General features: G+C 35.8%; 1 protein-coding gene across 1 annotated transcript in view; it reads left to right on the top strand.

The window, feature by feature from the left end:
* Positions 1–1,716: 1,716 nt before the first annotated feature.
* LOC145672014 (uncharacterized) overlaps positions 1,717–17,546 on the top strand; it is a 163,324-nt gene continuing 147,494 nt past the window's right edge. Inside the window, exons 1-3 of the mRNA XM_081741199.1 lie at positions 1,717–1,807; positions 9,298–9,491; positions 10,628–11,313. Of these exons, the coding sequence (XP_081597325.1) occupies positions 10,647–11,313 (667 nt within the window). The 5' untranslated portion in view covers positions 1,717–1,807; positions 9,298–9,491; positions 10,628–10,646. The remainder of the gene's footprint in view (positions 1,808–9,297; positions 9,492–10,627; positions 11,314–17,546) is intronic.

Here is a 17,546-nt window from a genome sequence, read left to right as displayed (position 1 = left end):
TGGTATTTTAGTTAGTAGTCATATTATCAACCTGTACACAATTATTCGGGATGCGCCAAGAAAGTAGGAGTCTAGAGTGCATTAGGGTTTTATTTACCGGAAGAAGAATGATTAATAAAGTGTTAAAAAATGGCGTCCATCAGGCACGTAGCCAGGATTTCGTAATAGGGGGGGGTCCGAGACATGAAATACTGTGGTTATCACATCAGAGTTCGATTATTCTAAACTATTTTACTAGTAACATATATTGGTTCGTTTAGTCAGGATTTGGTGATCGGGGGGGGGGGGGGGTATGATATGAAATATTGTGGTTATCACACCAGGGGCCTGATCAATTTAAACATTTTACTAGCAACATATATTGGTATGTTAAGACTTTAAAATTATGACATGTTAGTAAGGGCGCCGATTTCTCTGTAAATTGGGGGGGGGGGTCCATTCAGATGCAGAAGGCATATATGAATATTTTAAGACAAATTGCATTCAAATTATGTCAATACATTGCATATTCATAAATATAACAAGGGGGCCCACATGACCTGTGGGGGACGGGCCCCCTCGGCCCCTCAGGATCGGCACCAATGCATGTTAGTAAGTATTTTAGTAACAAACTATGAAGCAATCTCGAATAAAAGAATATTTATAAAAATATGTTTTTAAAAAATTACATTATCTACGTTCCTTCTTTTGTTCATCCAAATATAACAATTTTCCTTTCCTTATGCTCTCAACTATTTAAAAAAGTACGTATCCAATAATGTCTTGTAAAATATTTTACAATATCTGCGTTCCTTTCTCTGTTGAATCAAATGATAACAGGGCTTGCTTTCCACATAGCTTTTTTTGTTTTATTATTCCGTCAATTACTGTCTGTTCCAAATGACAAGTTAAAGGAGCAGTAGAAAACCTTTTCTGAAATAACATGTTTGATACTGGAAGGATGCGATGACGAAAACTTATTTTTATTTTTAGCTTTATTTTTATCTTTATTTTTATCGCTGATTCTTCCTATTTCTTGTTTCTTTTTGTTTCGTTTTTCCATATTTTTTATTTCTGGTCTCGAAGGGGGGTCCGGACCCCCGGACCCACCCCTTGGCTACGTGCCTGCGTCCATATTCTTAATCTTTACAGTTTATTTGATATAAATGTCACTTTTATTATGAGTCAAGCTTTTTTTTCTATAAATTTTGCAAAATCATACTAAGGTTATTCGGAACCAGTACGAAGTTTATATTTTCAATGTAAGACAATTCTTCAACTGAGCAATTCTCCCTTCGCAAAAATATTTGAAAACTTCTATCTAATAATATACCACTACGAAATAACAAATGTTCCAATTATGACAAATCAGAAAATAATTGTAATAATCAAGATCAAAATTAAGGAAAAATGAATAATAAGGACGTCATCTCTAATCCAGCCGTACGGGATTTCCCAACCTTCTCCAGCCCTCAATTTTGCCATCCGTGATGCTTTTATGGATATTATTTCCATAATATGCCTTTGAAGAATTGGAGAATTCCCTTAGTGACTCGAAAAGAGAGACCGTCAGAAATTTTTAAAATTGAGAAATACATGAATAGAATTTCAAAATAAAATAACTATCCAAAAATTATTCAAGAAAACAGCTACAAACATGGATTTAGGTGACCGGGATTAAATCCTCACCAAAGAAAAATACACCTACACTTTAGGTGAAGAAGAAGAACGTCTATCAGACCATCAATATTTACAATATGTAAATCCATTTGGTTTTATTATAATCTGAAATGATTATCAAAATTTTTAGTTATGGTTTAGGATTTTCGTGAGTAAACTTTATGTACCTCATGCATTTATTTTAGAAAAAAATATAACGCTGTTCTTTGATTTATTTGAATATTTCAGATTATGCACTAAACGCAGGGACAATATGTATACAGTATTTGGTATTACTTTAAGTACAAATGCCAATACAAGAAAGAATAATAATGGTTATAGTTCATTGGTTTCCTTAAAATAAGAGAAAATAAGGCATATGTTTAGCAGAAAGGGCCCAGCAATTTTTTTTAAAAAAAAATCTGTGATTGTTGTTCACATTAAATTAGGTTAGGTCAGTTTATGTGTTAGATTATGTTATTGTAGAGTTGCAGCATAATTTTCCCCCAAAAATGATAGAATTTCACGGATTAAGTGTAGAGTTATCCCCCTTCTTTTATAAAAATTAGGAAAATGTACAGGAGAAATGAGGTAAAATATGTTTGAGGGCATACTTGTAATACAATAATGCGATAGAAATAGAATTAATATTGTAACCAACTTTCATGCAAGGGCTTGTGTATAGCCCGCTCCCCCCAGTTCTTTGTCACCGGAACTGGAAGAGTCACTACTACTACTACTACTACTATTACTGCTACTACTACTACTACTACTACTACTACCACTGCTGCTGCTGCTGCTACTACTACACTACTACTACTATTGCTACTACTATTACTACTACTCCGACTACTACTACTACTTATATCGAGAACAGAACCCAACCAACCCCTGCGGGGCTTCTAACCCGTTCCTACTACTAGTACTACTAGTATTGCTACTAACTACCACCACTACTACTTCTACTACTCCTACTACTACTACTACTACTGCCACTACTACTGCTACTATTACTACTACTACTTATACTAAAGCCTCCTTACCACAAGATTTACATCTTAAATCTTTATAACATGTGATTTCGATTCATTATGAACTAATATGAACCGTTAGAATCACTATGATTCGTTAAAAATCACTGGGGGGAGCGGACTATACTCAATCCCATGCAAGTCTCAATAAGAGAAGAATTCGCACTATCTGCCTTCTAAAACTTGTGTGTTCTTTCTCAAGTTATCTCCCAGCAACTTTATGTAGGACATGCTTATGCGTCTTTGGCGTCCTAAGTGTTAAACGCCGGCCATCTCACATAGGCTGCATAGTAAATACCTTTACCGATCATTTTACCATTGCTCTTTTGGTGCAAATATAGCTAGTAGAAATAAGAAATCCGTTAGAATGAAGCTTTTTAAGTTATTAGGGGGCAAGTGCTCCCTCATTCAAATATATATATGGTAGTATAGATACTAGGATAATCTCAATCTGGACAAGAAATGCTTTCGGTTCGTAGGACAAATGACTAGGGTTCTTACATATCTGGCAATCAAAAAAATCCTGGAAAAGTCATGGAAAACGAAATGATTGTAGAAAGTCAGGGAAACTGGTACTTAAGCTGGATCAGGAAAAATTGGGGATTTTGCTTAGGAAATCACCTTTCTCTCTCTCTCTCTCTCGTTCTGCTTATTTGTTTAGATAAGCCGGCGATAATTCAAACACGGGAAGCTAGTGATGCAAATGAAGCAAGTTTAAAGTAGTCAATGTAAGTACTCGTAATTGTGCTATTTAGTAATATTATGTAATGTTACTTTCGTGTTTTGATGTTTTATACTTTTTAATACATATACATAATTGTAGGAAATCTTATAGAACGGCTATGTCTGTCTATCTGTCTGTCGACAGATATCAAAGCAAAAACGGTCAGAGGTATCGAGAAGAGGTTTTCTGCAATCGATTCAGTGTCCCAAGAATAGGCCGATTTTCACGGTTAAGTATTATTCAAACCGGAAGTGGTTGAAATTAGCCATTTCCGTTTTCGTCATTTCTTGTTGTGTAACAAAAGCGGTAATACATAGGTAGCGACAAACGGACTTTTGCAATCGATTTAACTCCATAAGGAAACAAACCGTTACTATTCATCATCATACGTATTCTGCCATTATTGGCAGGTATTTTGCTGCGACTGAGAGGCTTCCATGTTCAACACTCTTCCGCTAACCTCTTCGTCTTCACATACGATTTCTCTGTTTTGATGTCGTCCAGTAATTGTAGTCTTCTTCGCCCTCTCTTTCCTGCCACCATACCCTCTAGTACGTCCCTCATAATACAGTTTCCTCTTAGGCAATGTTCTAACCAGTTTCTCTTCTTCTTCTTAATAAATATAAAATTTTCTTTTCTCTCCCACCATTTCTAACACCCTCTCATTCGTTTTCCGTTCGACATGGCTAATTCTTTCCATTCTTCTTCACACCCACACTACGAAAACTTCCACTTATTTTTCATCAATTTTACGTAATGTCCATGTCTCTGACCCATACAGCACATTACTCCATTCATAACACACTATGAAAACCGGAAATGGTTGAAATTTATTAGTACTTTTGGTTTTAATACTGTTTTCCACCGAGCAAAAGCAATTTAAAATATCAAGAAGCAAGTTTTTGCGATGTATTCAGCGTTGCAAGAATAGATTTCAAATGAACAATTTTCAGTTTCCATATTTATCACCATAGAACAGAAACGGTAAGAGATAATGACAAGTTTTTCTTTTTTAATCTGTTTGGCGTTTCAAGAGAATTTAGCATCACCCTGTAACATTCTGCCGAAGTTGAAAGTGGTTGAAATTTACAAGTACGTCCAGTTTCAATACTGAAATTGATAGAGCAGAAACGGTGAAGGATAACAGAAAACGGCTTTTGACACAGATTCAGCATCCCAAGAATGAATTTTGTCTCAACATTTATACCTGTTGAAACCAGAAATGGTGAAATTATACGATTTTGTGGCTACAACACACATTGCATTATGGGTAAAACGGAAATACTGTCAAGCAATTTTTTTTTGTATCAATTCATACCAGGAATGTGTGTTATCTCTGATTTTATTTCTCTTTTGCAACCGGAAGTGATATACCATAAATTACCACTTCCGGTTTTAATGTTAATCTCCATAGAGTACAAATACTAAGAGATAGAATAACGGCTTTTAGATAAGGATTCAGCGTCTGAAGATCACGTTGTATCTTTGATCTTATTCCTCTTTCACGTAGCTATAGGTGTACCACTTCAAGTTTGAGTATTCAATTCTCATAATTTAGGAGAAGTCTAGCATAATTTCGCACTGTAAAACGAAACTCTCGCTTTTTTTTAGCGTTGAACAAATTCCTAACAAAATTATTATTGTAATAATTTTGGAACATTAAATAGATAAATATACTTAATACCGTTAGTAAATTGCCTCTAGTGGTACTTTGTTATTACTTTTATTTTGTATCGTTTATCTTTGAAATTTTTAAATGTTTTGTAGAATATATTTTTTGTACATTTAAAATAAACAATAATTTTAAAAAGTGAAGGAAAACTGGAAGTTAGAAAATTAGAATGGGTAGCTCTAAATCCCCTCCTTCAAGTCTATTATATGATGCCAAGGGAGCACATGTGGTTTCCAAAGAGGGGTAAATATAAGCAAGGTTTCAAATATAGTTTCAAATTTTGCTATAACTAATGTAAAAATTCTATTGGGCTTTCGATATTCCCAAGTACGATTTCCTCTTGGGGGGCGAGCGCGCCACCTTGCGCTCCCTAATGGGCGTCCTTGTATGATGCTTTTAAGTATTTGCATGTGCAAATGCAAAAATAAAGCATCGTTTCAATATACTGCTTTTATGGAATGTGGAGAAAGATTGAAAGTAAATGATTAAATAATCTTATGAAAGAAAATGATTGTATTTTTCTTCGTTTGCTACGTTTTTAGGAGCCCGTTTTTTTCTTTCAAATTGATTAAAGCAGTATCTGGAAATCATAATGTTACAGTCGCTCGTTGGGCAGAAGAGTGGGCATCCTAATAGCAAAGATATACCTGGAACATTGCGTGTACATCCTATTTATGTCACAACGTCCATGGGATATCCACAGGACGTTTCCAGGATATTCTCTGCTATTAGGACAATTTCTTTTCTTTAAAAAAGGAAACGTATTCCATTGATTTGTTTCGATTTAAAGATGTCTTATAAAATGTATTCAGTACCGTGCAGCTCTTTGGTTAGTTTTCGTATTTGCTTAGAATAGAATATTTTATTGTCGTTATGTCTGTATGCAGGCAATAGATAACGTCAAATGAAGTTATATAAGTAAACTCCTTTTTCGTAACTAAACCAATATATTTTTATTTTTCTCAAACTCCTTAACAGTATAATAGATACCGCAAACAACCAATGATATACTTTGCTTTAAAATTGAGTAATAAGTAAATTTTGCATGTATTTTGGGAGACTGTTCATAAAATTTATACATTATAACTGTGGTTATCAAACCTTCCGATAACGCGGACCCCCTGTCTATTCGGAAAGTGATCTGCGGACCCTCTTGCAATGCTATCTGAAATTTCACATGGTATTAAAAAATATACTAATTAGAATTACCACTGACAAGAAGAAAATGAAGAAAAATAATGCAATAAGTAATTTATTCTAAAGATATATGATTGTTTCCTAATGAACGAAATTTCAATTGAAAATACAGGAACTTTCAAAATTAAAAATCAAAGGAAATCCACTTGACAAACAATGTTCTCAAATGTGTGGTCAACTAATGTAAGGAATGAAATTCTTTGTGCTTTTTCATAACTGCATTAAAATTTGGATTAAGTTTTGTCACTGCCAATCTTAGGTCCAATTCTATTATACTTGAAGATGAAATCCATGAAATTCCGATGCGTCTTGCAGGTAATGTACAACTGCTTTTGAAAAAAATGTCCCAACAAAGAAGGAATCTCTCTCACTTGAAATAGTCCTACATAACGGTTGACCGGCTTCAGAGCAGAAATTTAGTAAAGTAGGAAAACATTTAAATTTACAACCACAGATATAATTTCTAATTGCTTTTTTCTTTTAGTAACTGAAAAAAACACTTCTTCCATAACAGTTGAGAGTTTCATTTTATTACAACATATTTCGATTTTTAGGCGTCGTGGACCCCACTTTGGGAACCAATTGTATAGCTATTTTTAATTTTTGATAGCCTGTTATACGATATATCAACTTGTTTTGCAGATCTTGTATTATATGAATGAATAATCTTGTGTACGCTACATATCTGATGTACTTTTGTTTTATATATACTAAAAATTTATATATATATATATATATATATATATATATATATATATATATATATATATATATATATATATATAGATAGATAGATAGATAGATAGATAGATAGGTAGGTAGATAGATAGATATAGGGTGTTTCAAAACAACACCGACAGCGTTTGGGAGATGATTCCCGACATCAAGATTCGACAAAAAGTATACACCAACCTGGATGCACCACAAATGCTTCCTTTCGGAGTTATAGGCTGCCGAAAATATGAAAGAATGAACTTTAAAAGTCCATAGCTTCAAAACAAAGGGACCTATCGTAGTCGGGTCAAGATTTCACTTAAGAACTAATATGTGCCCCATGCAAAAATACATGTTTCAGAATCGTAAGGTACTCACGCAACAATTTGTATAGAGGCAGCTTTACTACATGCATATAATTTGAAGTACTCACGCACGACGTCTATAAAAATTGTTGCGCAAGTACAGCAGGATTCTGAAACATGGATATTTGGATAGGGCACATACTAGTTCTTGACCGAACTACGGAGCTGTGAACCTTTAAAGTTCATTTTTATGTTTTTGGCAGCCTATAACTCCAAAAAAACATTTGTGCACCCAGGTTGGTCTATCCTTTTTGTGTTATCTTGATCTCAGGAATCATCTCCCAAACGTTGTCGGTGCTGTTTTAAAACACCCTATATATATATATATATATATATATATATATATATATATATATATATATATATATATATATATATATATATACAAATTAACAAGAGTCATGAGTTTCAACTTACAGAACAAAGGTTTACAGTCTTTTTTATTGTCCTTGTTATTAACCAAGCCTTTATAACCATTTTCTATTAGTGAACCTATGTATCGTTAAATGCCGCGGTGCAGGATAAACGGTTTAAGAATCAGTTTGTAAGAACCCTGGTTTCAGGTTTTGTAATATGTTTCATCTAGCAACACAAATTATAATTTCAGCAGGGCCAGTGATGTGATCGTGTAATACAACTCTCTTGGAGGAGAGGCAAACGGTATATACTATAATGGTTAATCTTTCATCATGATCTGTACATCCACCAACTGCACCGGATTGAAACCTGGTGTTAATATATGTCTTGTCCTTCATAACTCCGATGTTGCAGAAGGAAGTAAAACGGATAAACTGAGATTTAAGACTTGAATAGTTGCATTTTACGTTTCGTATATATTCTTAGTACAATCATTGTCAAAAGAATGTACGGTACCAGTATCAGTACTTGTCGTCACTTCAGGACGAATTTAAGAATGACAGTCTGTGACTTACAGAGAATTTTTAAATTTCAAAATATCAAATCCTCAGTGACGTAACTAAGGAGGTCAAACGGAGCTTGTGGCCCGGGCCCCGGATTGAGGGGGCGCGAAATTCGGCAAATATTTATTTTCACTATAAGGCAAGGAAAGGAGTTTTAGCAGACTAAAGATCATAAAAGAATTACCTCAGAAACTTAACAGGACAACAACAACTCACCAGCCTTAGGATCATATCCATAGAGGATAAGTTAGCTTCAAAGCTATCTTTTGAGGACATTGTTTAAAGCTTTGCTTCCAAAAGAGTCCGCAAAGTTAAATTTGTTCCAGCTTTTTGTATTTTCATTTAACTTACATCGATTTAAGAGATTTGCAAAATGACCGAGTATAATACACGAGACAACATCTTGGCTGTTTGTCATAATTAAATATTCTATTCTAAAACAACAGACTGTTGACTCACTCATTCTACACATATGCACATCCCGATATAATTCCAAATCATTGTGATTTGCAGTTATTATGATAAGAGTACAAGAATATATCAAGAATGCTACTCTCAGATTATTTGGCAATCAAAAACTAATTAGTTTGGTGCTTTATCTTGTACTAAAAATAAAAGTATGTCGTACAATTTTGAAATAAAGCTTTAGCACTTGGAGAAAAAGTGGAATAGGAGAATTAATATGTGATGCCAATATCAGGTGCAGTCGGGGAGCGTTTCGTTTGGTTGGTCTGGGGAGGGGGGGGCGCTCAGACGAGCTCTTTCCCCGGCGACAACTAGCCTAGCTGCGTCGCTGCAAATCCTCCATTGCTTGAAAGTCTACCGTAGTTTACATACGGAACATTAATAATAATAATAATAATAATAATAATAATAATAATAATAATAATAATAATAATAATAATAATAATAATAATAATAATAATAATAATAATAATAAGCGAAGTTTAATTGTTACGTTAATCTTTCCGCAAATGCTCACCGATTTCAATGCTTCATTGTAAGCCCTGACTACATTTATTGTTTTTAATTTCAGCTGTTAATGTGGTACTTCAAGAGGCAGCATCTGAAGAAAGGAATGATTGCTTATAATGTATTTTTGACCAAGTGCTCGTCTTAAATAAGTTAGATAACACTGAATAAGAAGATAGGTACAGCATAACATGGTGTTTTATAATTTCGAAGTGGCATCCTGGAACATAGTATATTATAAGTTATTTTGTAATTTTTGTAAGTATATCTTTATTGTTGTGATTAGATGATAATTTAAGCCTATATCGATATTAAAATTCAGTAGTTTAATATAGTTTTAGGCTATATGTCATTAGCCTTATTGTTGTCTTCCTACTTCTTAAGATAATGAAGAACTTAATGAGATTATCGCTTTTATCTGAATAAATAAGTAGCATGGTTTTCCTACGGCATCAGTTTTTTAGTTTACAAAGGGATTAATTTTTCTCCGTTTTCTCGAAAACTAAATATAAGTGTTACACTCACCTATATCGTTTTGCTCAGCTCAGGATGATTAATTGATTCCTATATGTCTCACCATTTACTCAAACTTTAATCGATTCCTAAATGTCTCACCATTTACACAAATTTTCATCGATTGCTATATGTGTTATCGTTTACACAAACTTTAATCGATTGCTATTGTGTCACCATTTACTGAAACTTTAATCGATTGCTATATGACTCACCATTTACACAAACTTTAATCGCTTGCTATAGACTCACCATTTACACAAACTTCAATCGATTGCTATATATATATATATATATATATATATATATATATATATATATATATATATATATATATATATATATATATCACTATTTATTCGAACTTCAATCAATTGCTATGTCTCATCATTTACACAAACTTTAATCGATTGCTGTGTCTCACCATTTACACAAACTTTAATCGATTGCTATATGTCTCACCATTTACACAAAGTTTGTTGACATAAGGACAAGCAGAATTGCAACAGTTGATGGTCAAGGAGATGTATTTGATATCAACGTGAGTCAGTACTTTTTAACAAGGTTGTCTGATAACTGAAACGTTCACTGTAACTTACACATATAGGCGTAAGCATTTTAAAAAATCAGTAAATTGCAACGTGAGGGCCTTGTAACTCTACATACGTTTTTCAGCGCTGTTCGTGGCTGAAAGCACTACGTTCAAACATACTCCTCGGGGTACTCTTCAGTATGCTTGTCCTTACGTTAATAAAATTTTTGTAATTGGAAAATGTTGTGACTTTTAGAATGCTCTGTATTGTAACATTTATTTATTTTCTGTGTTTACTACAGTCCTATAATTGGTTTTCTATTTAAGCTAGATCTCTAATGTGTTACAGATTGAGAAAATCGTAGAAGATGAATACCAATGATAAAGATGAAATTAAGGTATTAAAAAGGCCCGCACTAGAAGAATATGAAGTATCATTCTCAGAAAGTTCTGGCTTTATCTGCTGTTCAAAAGGTGCATTTGAAGAGGAGAAGGACTTGAAAGTTGAAGAGGACAAACTTTCAACTGTGAATTGTAAATATCGAGCGCTCAATGGGCTCCAGCCAATAATGAATCACTTGTTAACACCTGGTCTGTGTTCTTGTGGTCTGCATGATCTAGCAACTGTTAACTCTTTAAAAGAAACCAAAGAAACATTAAAAAGCGACTTAGAAACAAATTCGTACCAGTCATGGGCGAGAAATACGCTTAAAGCAACTTTAAAAAACGCTGTAAAAAGTTACAAAGACTCTCGGAATGTTGCCGAAAGAAAAACTGGTAATCAAACCGTTGCAACGGAGAATCCAGTCGAAAGTAAAGTTGTGGAATTGAAAAATGTAAAGACATATACACAGGTATGTCAACAGTCGTCATCTGAAGTGTTCGATCCCAGAGTCATTCCTATTAGATCGCTCACTAGTGATAGTACAGTGCAGTCGTTCTACAGAGAGAGTTTCTCCAATTTTACAGAGTCAGATGATAGCGATTCTAATACAGACTTACCTCCGAAGCTGTCATCTAAAAGTTCTGGTACAGGTAAGAAAAACTTTAAAATTACCATGTCACTCGTGACTTGCCTTGATAATACGAGAAGTCAAAAAGTAAAAGGACTTGAGAAAAGGTACACTTGTTCTAATGATAGAAAACTGAAACATACATTATTTTTCTACATAATCTCCCTGCACTTCAACACACTTTCCCCAACGTTTCACAAGTTTTTTGATTGCATCGAAAAAAAAATCTTTTGGTTGCACGTGTAACCAATCTTGCACCGCATCAGTGACTTGTGGATCGGTTGCAAATCTTCCTCCCCTGAGTGCTTCCTTCAATGGTCCAACCATGTAAATCGCTTCATCTACAGGAATGATTTCCTGTAAAAGTTAATCTTCCTCGCGACGATAACGGTCGGCCAAACGTTTACGGGGGATGTTCAACCCTTGTGCCTTATGCTGCGCTGACAATTCTTTCGGGACCCACCGTGCACACATTTTCCGAAAATTTAGTCTGTCGTGTATGATGGAAATACGCTCAACCATGACTGATGTGTAAAGAATTGGTGATTTCGTCCACTGTGATTCGTTTGCTTTCCATCACCATACCATCAACGACTTTCAAATTGTCTTCAGTCATTGATATCGATGGCCTGCCCAATCTTTCCTCGTAACATAAAGAAGTTCTTTCCTGTTTGAAACGCTCTATCCATTCGTAGATCTTGCTTCGCAATAAACAGTTGCCACCATACTGCTCTTGCATTCGACGAATAATTTCCGCAGGTTTAACTCATTCCGCAAACAAAAAGCGAATCACTGCCCTCATTTCCTTCTTGGTGCAGATCAACAATGGAGCTGCCATGTTTAACGGCCTGCTACACTCCAACGACTAACGGCGAAATAAGAGTGACACGTTGCATAGAAGTGTTGCAGACGACATTAATTAAGCACTGGATACTAGCAGTGTTACCAAACCCTAGTGCGACAAATTGCAGAAGTCCCTTTACTTTTTGACTTTCCTCGTATTTTCATGTAAAATATAGATAACTTACATGTATTACAATAGTTCTTTTAAATCCCGCATTGTAAGGATGTGTCGGGTGGTCTTTTTTCCTTTAAAATATCTTGTAAAAGATAAATAGGAAAGCGCTAAGTATCCAGGACAAAATGTATTTCATTGAAGAAAATGCGAAAATTGTATCACAGAGAAATTAACGGGAATTCTCAATTCCGAAGAAGTCAGATCCAACGAAATTTTCAGTGCAAAACCTCCATTTTTAACAATGGAAAGGTAACTGAAATATAGATATAAATGGCTTTTCCGGCAGGTCTAGTGGCTAGTGCGTGCGCCTTTCATGCACATGGTCCCAAGGTGCTTCCGCAACAACTTTTATTCAGGTAGTTGTTGAGTACTTCAAATTATATTCTATGCCTGTAGCCAAACTCCCTCTATAAAAATTGTTGCGTGAGTGCCTTAGGGCTCTGAAACGTATTTTTGGATAACACGCATACTAGTTCCCAAGTTATCTTGATCCGACTACGGTAGGTTCCATAGGTTTGGAACTATGGACCTTTATATTTTATTTCTTCATGTTTTCGGCAGAGGCTATAGCTCCGAAAAAGCATTTGTGCACCCAGGTTAGACTATACTTTTTGTCTTTTCTTGGTGTCAGGAATCACCTCTAGAACGTTGTCGGTATTGTTTTGAAACACTCTATATATAACTATGTTATTTCATTTTCTATTAAAAGCAAAAATTTGTTTACCTGATTAGCGCGTCGTGATGTTTGAAAAAGCTGCAGTATTTCGGTGACTTTATTACTGTCTGGCGTCATGATATTACTCTGGCATTATTTCTTACACTGCTACTTACTTTATATATGTTTTTCTTCTGGTATTGAGAGAAAACCTATCTTTAACATTTAAAAGTCAAAATTAATAGATTTCTAAGCCTGCCCATTTCTCATATGAGATAGCTTAACTAGAGAACACTCTACACTAAATATTAGGTGGCTGCCATGTTTGTTCATTAAAATAACAGTAAAACACAATCTGTATCTATAGAGCGTCTCACTCTTAGATTGCAGTACAGAGTAAATGGAGCGCGCTGTTGCCATATTTCTTCCACCGCGCTGTATATTTTCTTCTGGAGAAAGAACAAGAAAGACAGAAAGAGTGACTGAGTCTGTAAATAAAGACTTTCTTAAATTCATATATTTTCATCTATTTTGTCATTCTGTTCGCACAAATTCACTTGGAACGGCGAATTGGATGGTACGAAACAACAGTCTAATAATTGTGTGTTAAAGATTTCCTTTTAAGATGGTTCATAAAGCCTTGTAATAAAATTTTGAGGGGAGCAATACGAAATCGAGAGAACATATGAAACGAATAGAAAACGTATGATTGGAATAAATGACAGGTAAAACAGTTTCACACAGAAATTTCCTGTACCGATTGTGCGGCAAACTAAAGAATATTATATAAGGGTATCAGGATTCTATCCTTGTCCATCCCTGTTCGGAATAGCCAGATATAAGGGTATAGGGTTCGTTCTCTGTGGGTTACTGTTTGAGACAACATATTTAATGGTATCGGGTTTGATCCCTGAACGTCCTTGTACTTATTCATGAAAGAAAACAGACCCTTAGACTGGATGATACCAACCCACAAGTACATATATTAACAAACTGAGAACAAAAATGGTAAACATTGGGATTCGAACCATGGATTATTGGCATTAAGTTGATACCGTGTTCATGGTATATCCTTGTGTTCGCCTCTGCCGAATCAGCTGATTGTTCTTTCCGGTGGTTACCCAGTGTCACGGTTAGGAAGGAGTTCTGGGGACATTGGGTGTAATATTTGTATCCACTCCATATATACTGCAACTGAAAACTATCACTTGGCAGTGCAGTAGCTGTAAACATAATAAAATATATGCATGCACAATACTTAGCCTATAACATAAAATATCATTGCATAACACGTACACTTTCAGTTTCTCACAGTGATATTACTTGGTGTAATAATTAATACTCGAAGAATATATATTTGATACGTATATTTCAAACTTTTTAATTATAATAAACAATTCACATTTTACAAACACTGAAATCAATTTTTGTGGATGAACTGATTAGGTCCGTATTGTATGTATCCGCGATCGTGACACGCAATTCCCGTACGCGAGATTACGATTACGAAAGTTAGTTGACCGAAAAACGTAAGCATTGATCACTGGAGATGAGGAATTTATGCACTGTTCGTTCAAATCATTTCACTCCTGGCACATTTTGGTTCCACAATCCGTTTTAATTGACGTAGATTACTATATTCCATCCTTTCACACAATTTTATTCTCAATTGGAATTTTCCGTAGTATTTTAATAATAAAAAACTTTCTCTAGGCCATTATTTATATGGAGAAACTTGTGATTGCGTGAGTTTCATGTGTTGCGTTGAGAATTTCCATGTCACTATAATCACGAAATAAATAAAATTAAGTGGTGAGTGATGTGAAGTGATCCATTCTCTGTTGGCCGTCGGAGTCCCACTCCTCGCCCTGTGTGAGTGCTACTCTCTTCCCACACAATGGACGCATAGGAATGCAGTTTTATAACAAAATATACTTCCTACAAAACATTTAGGTTTTAGGTAGTTGCTCCTATCAGGAACTAATTGATTGGTTGTTGTGTTATTAACAGTATATTAATTACATTTAAAAAATGGTAAAATGTATAATTACTATTTATCACAAAATATGCAAATTATAGCGTATAGTCCATTGCTTCGCAATTCAGCTTGTACAGAGGTGGGGAGAAAGCCAAGCTGTGACGAATTCTTCTTCCAAATTAGGTTATGCGAAGAGAGATGTGGGCAACACATTCAAACACTCGTGAGAGGAAAACTTCACAGTTTTTAATTTCCAAGGATTTTGTCTCGCTGAGCGGCTGTTTATACGAGGGTTGATTAAGAAATTTATAACAATAACGTTATAACCAGGGGTGTAGCCAGCAGGTTTGTGTAGGGGGGGCCCGTCGTTTTTGAGGGGGGGCCAGCTACAATGTGCAAAGCTAAAAAATGTATTGCTGCTAGTCTGCAAAACTAAAAACACTATTTTAGCTTCTTCTTCTTCTTCTTCTTCTTCTTCTTATTATTATTATTATTATTATTATTATTATTATTATTATTATTATTATTATTATTATTATCCATAAATTATATTCAAGATAGTTTTTATTATGCTTAATCCAGAACTACTGCCCGGGACCAAACGCTATACTTTTGTGCATAACTATAAAGGTAACCAAGAAAGTTCTGTCCCTTTTCGTGGAGGTCTGTGTTCAATTGGACCTCACATCGTGAGTTGAATGCGAGTGGAGATAAGGCGAAAGTCAGTTGTTGTTGTAGGTATATCCAACATATTACCTGGTTGTGGCAATTCAGACACACCATGAACTTGCATAAAGACAGAGGGAACATGGGACTTCCACAGAGCGTCATAGGAGCATGTATGCTGAACGAGTTCAAATGGAGGTCAAACGCCGCTGTAGCGGGACAGAAGATATGCCAGGCCTTTGGTGAGAGTGTCGTGATGACGCAGACATTGCAGCGATGGTTTAACAAGTTTAAGGACGATGACAAAACACCCGAAAACACCACGTGCCAGAAGACCAACACATGTACAAAGAGGAACTGGGACTACAATTCAGTGTGTGGAGAAACCATTCGGCAGCACATCCATCAACTTGTGAAGCACTACAAGTTGGGTCGATGGGTCTCTCATATTTTGACTCCAGGTCAGAAGGCAACGCGGCAGTCGCCTGTGTTTATTTACTGTTTCGGAGCCATTTCTGGACAGGGCGTTAACATGTGATAAAAAGTGTGTCCTATACGAAGCTCCACGGCGTCGTCATCATTAGTTAGTGTCCCATGAACCGATTTCAAAACCGAAACCAGCACTGTACGAGAAGAAGGTCCTTCTGTGTGTTTGGTACATCGTGCATCGGGAACTGCTACCAGCTGGTCAGAGTATCAATGCAATTGTGTAGTGTCAGAAGTTGAGCTGTGCTCAAGAAAAAACTCGAAACTCCGGAGCCATCACTTCTGAATTGCAAATGGGTTCTCGTTTACGGGACAACGCTAAGTCCCACATGGCTAGGATGACTCAGAACACCATTCTCCGCCTTGGTTGGGAAATAATATTGCAACCACTATATTCCCAGCGTATTGTACCGTCCGATTATCATCTGTTCCATTCTTTGGACAATCACATTAGAGGACGCCATTTCAAATCCCTAGTAAAAATCCAATATTTACCTGATACCTTCTTCGTTTCACGGCCCACTATGTTCTACCGCGATGGAATCCATGGCCTTTCAGAATATTGGGAGAAGGTCGTCGATGCTGATGGGGACTATTTTCGATCTTCCAGGTTAGGTGACATATCGATGTTCGAAGGCGGTGTGTGAAAAAGCAACAACACGTTTCTTGGTTACCTTTATATTTAAATTTAAGACATTGTATACAGAACCTATCTACACGAGATTGATTTTCTTTGAAATTTCACTTAATTTCTTTACGGTTTCCTGACAAATATACTTATTTATTATTCGTGACTAAAAAAACATAATTATTTTATTACACTGACGAGGAAACGGTCTTAAGTGTAAACAACCGATTTGGCTGGGGTCCGGATATGTGTTACGGGAGACCAAAGTAGGAGACACGTATTTTGGCGTTTGGGCCCATACGCAGAAATTTCCGAAATTCGGGACCCCAAAGTGGCCCTACATGCTACAACTAGGAAGCGAATGACGTTACTTGTACACAACCGATTTGGCTGGGGTCCGGATATATATTACAGGAGACCAAAGTAGGAGGCACGTATTTTGGCGTTTGGGCCCATACGCAGAAATTTCCGAAATACGGGACCCTAAAGTGGCCCTACATGCTATAACTAGGAAGCGAATGACGTTACTTGTACACAACCGATTTGGCTGTGGTCCAGATATGTGTTACGGAAGACCAAAGTAGGAGACACGTATTTTGGCGTTTGGGCCCATACATTAAATTTCCAAAATACGGGGCCCCAAAATGGCCCTACATGCTATAACTAGGAAGCGAATGACGTTACTTGTACCCAACCGATTTGGCTGGGGTCCGGATATGTGTTACAGAAGACACAAGTAGCAGACACGTATTTTGGCTTTTCGGCCCATACGCAGAAATTTCCGAAATACGGGACCCCAAAGTGGCCCTACATGCTATAACTAG

This window comes from Thermobia domestica, chromosome 15 (assembly GCF_964235325.1).
Source record: "Thermobia domestica chromosome 15, izTheDome1.hap1.1, whole genome shotgun sequence".
Lineage (NCBI taxonomy): Eukaryota > Metazoa > Arthropoda > Insecta > Zygentoma > Lepismatidae > Thermobia > Thermobia domestica.
This window is presented reverse-complemented; position numbering and strand designations above follow the sequence as displayed.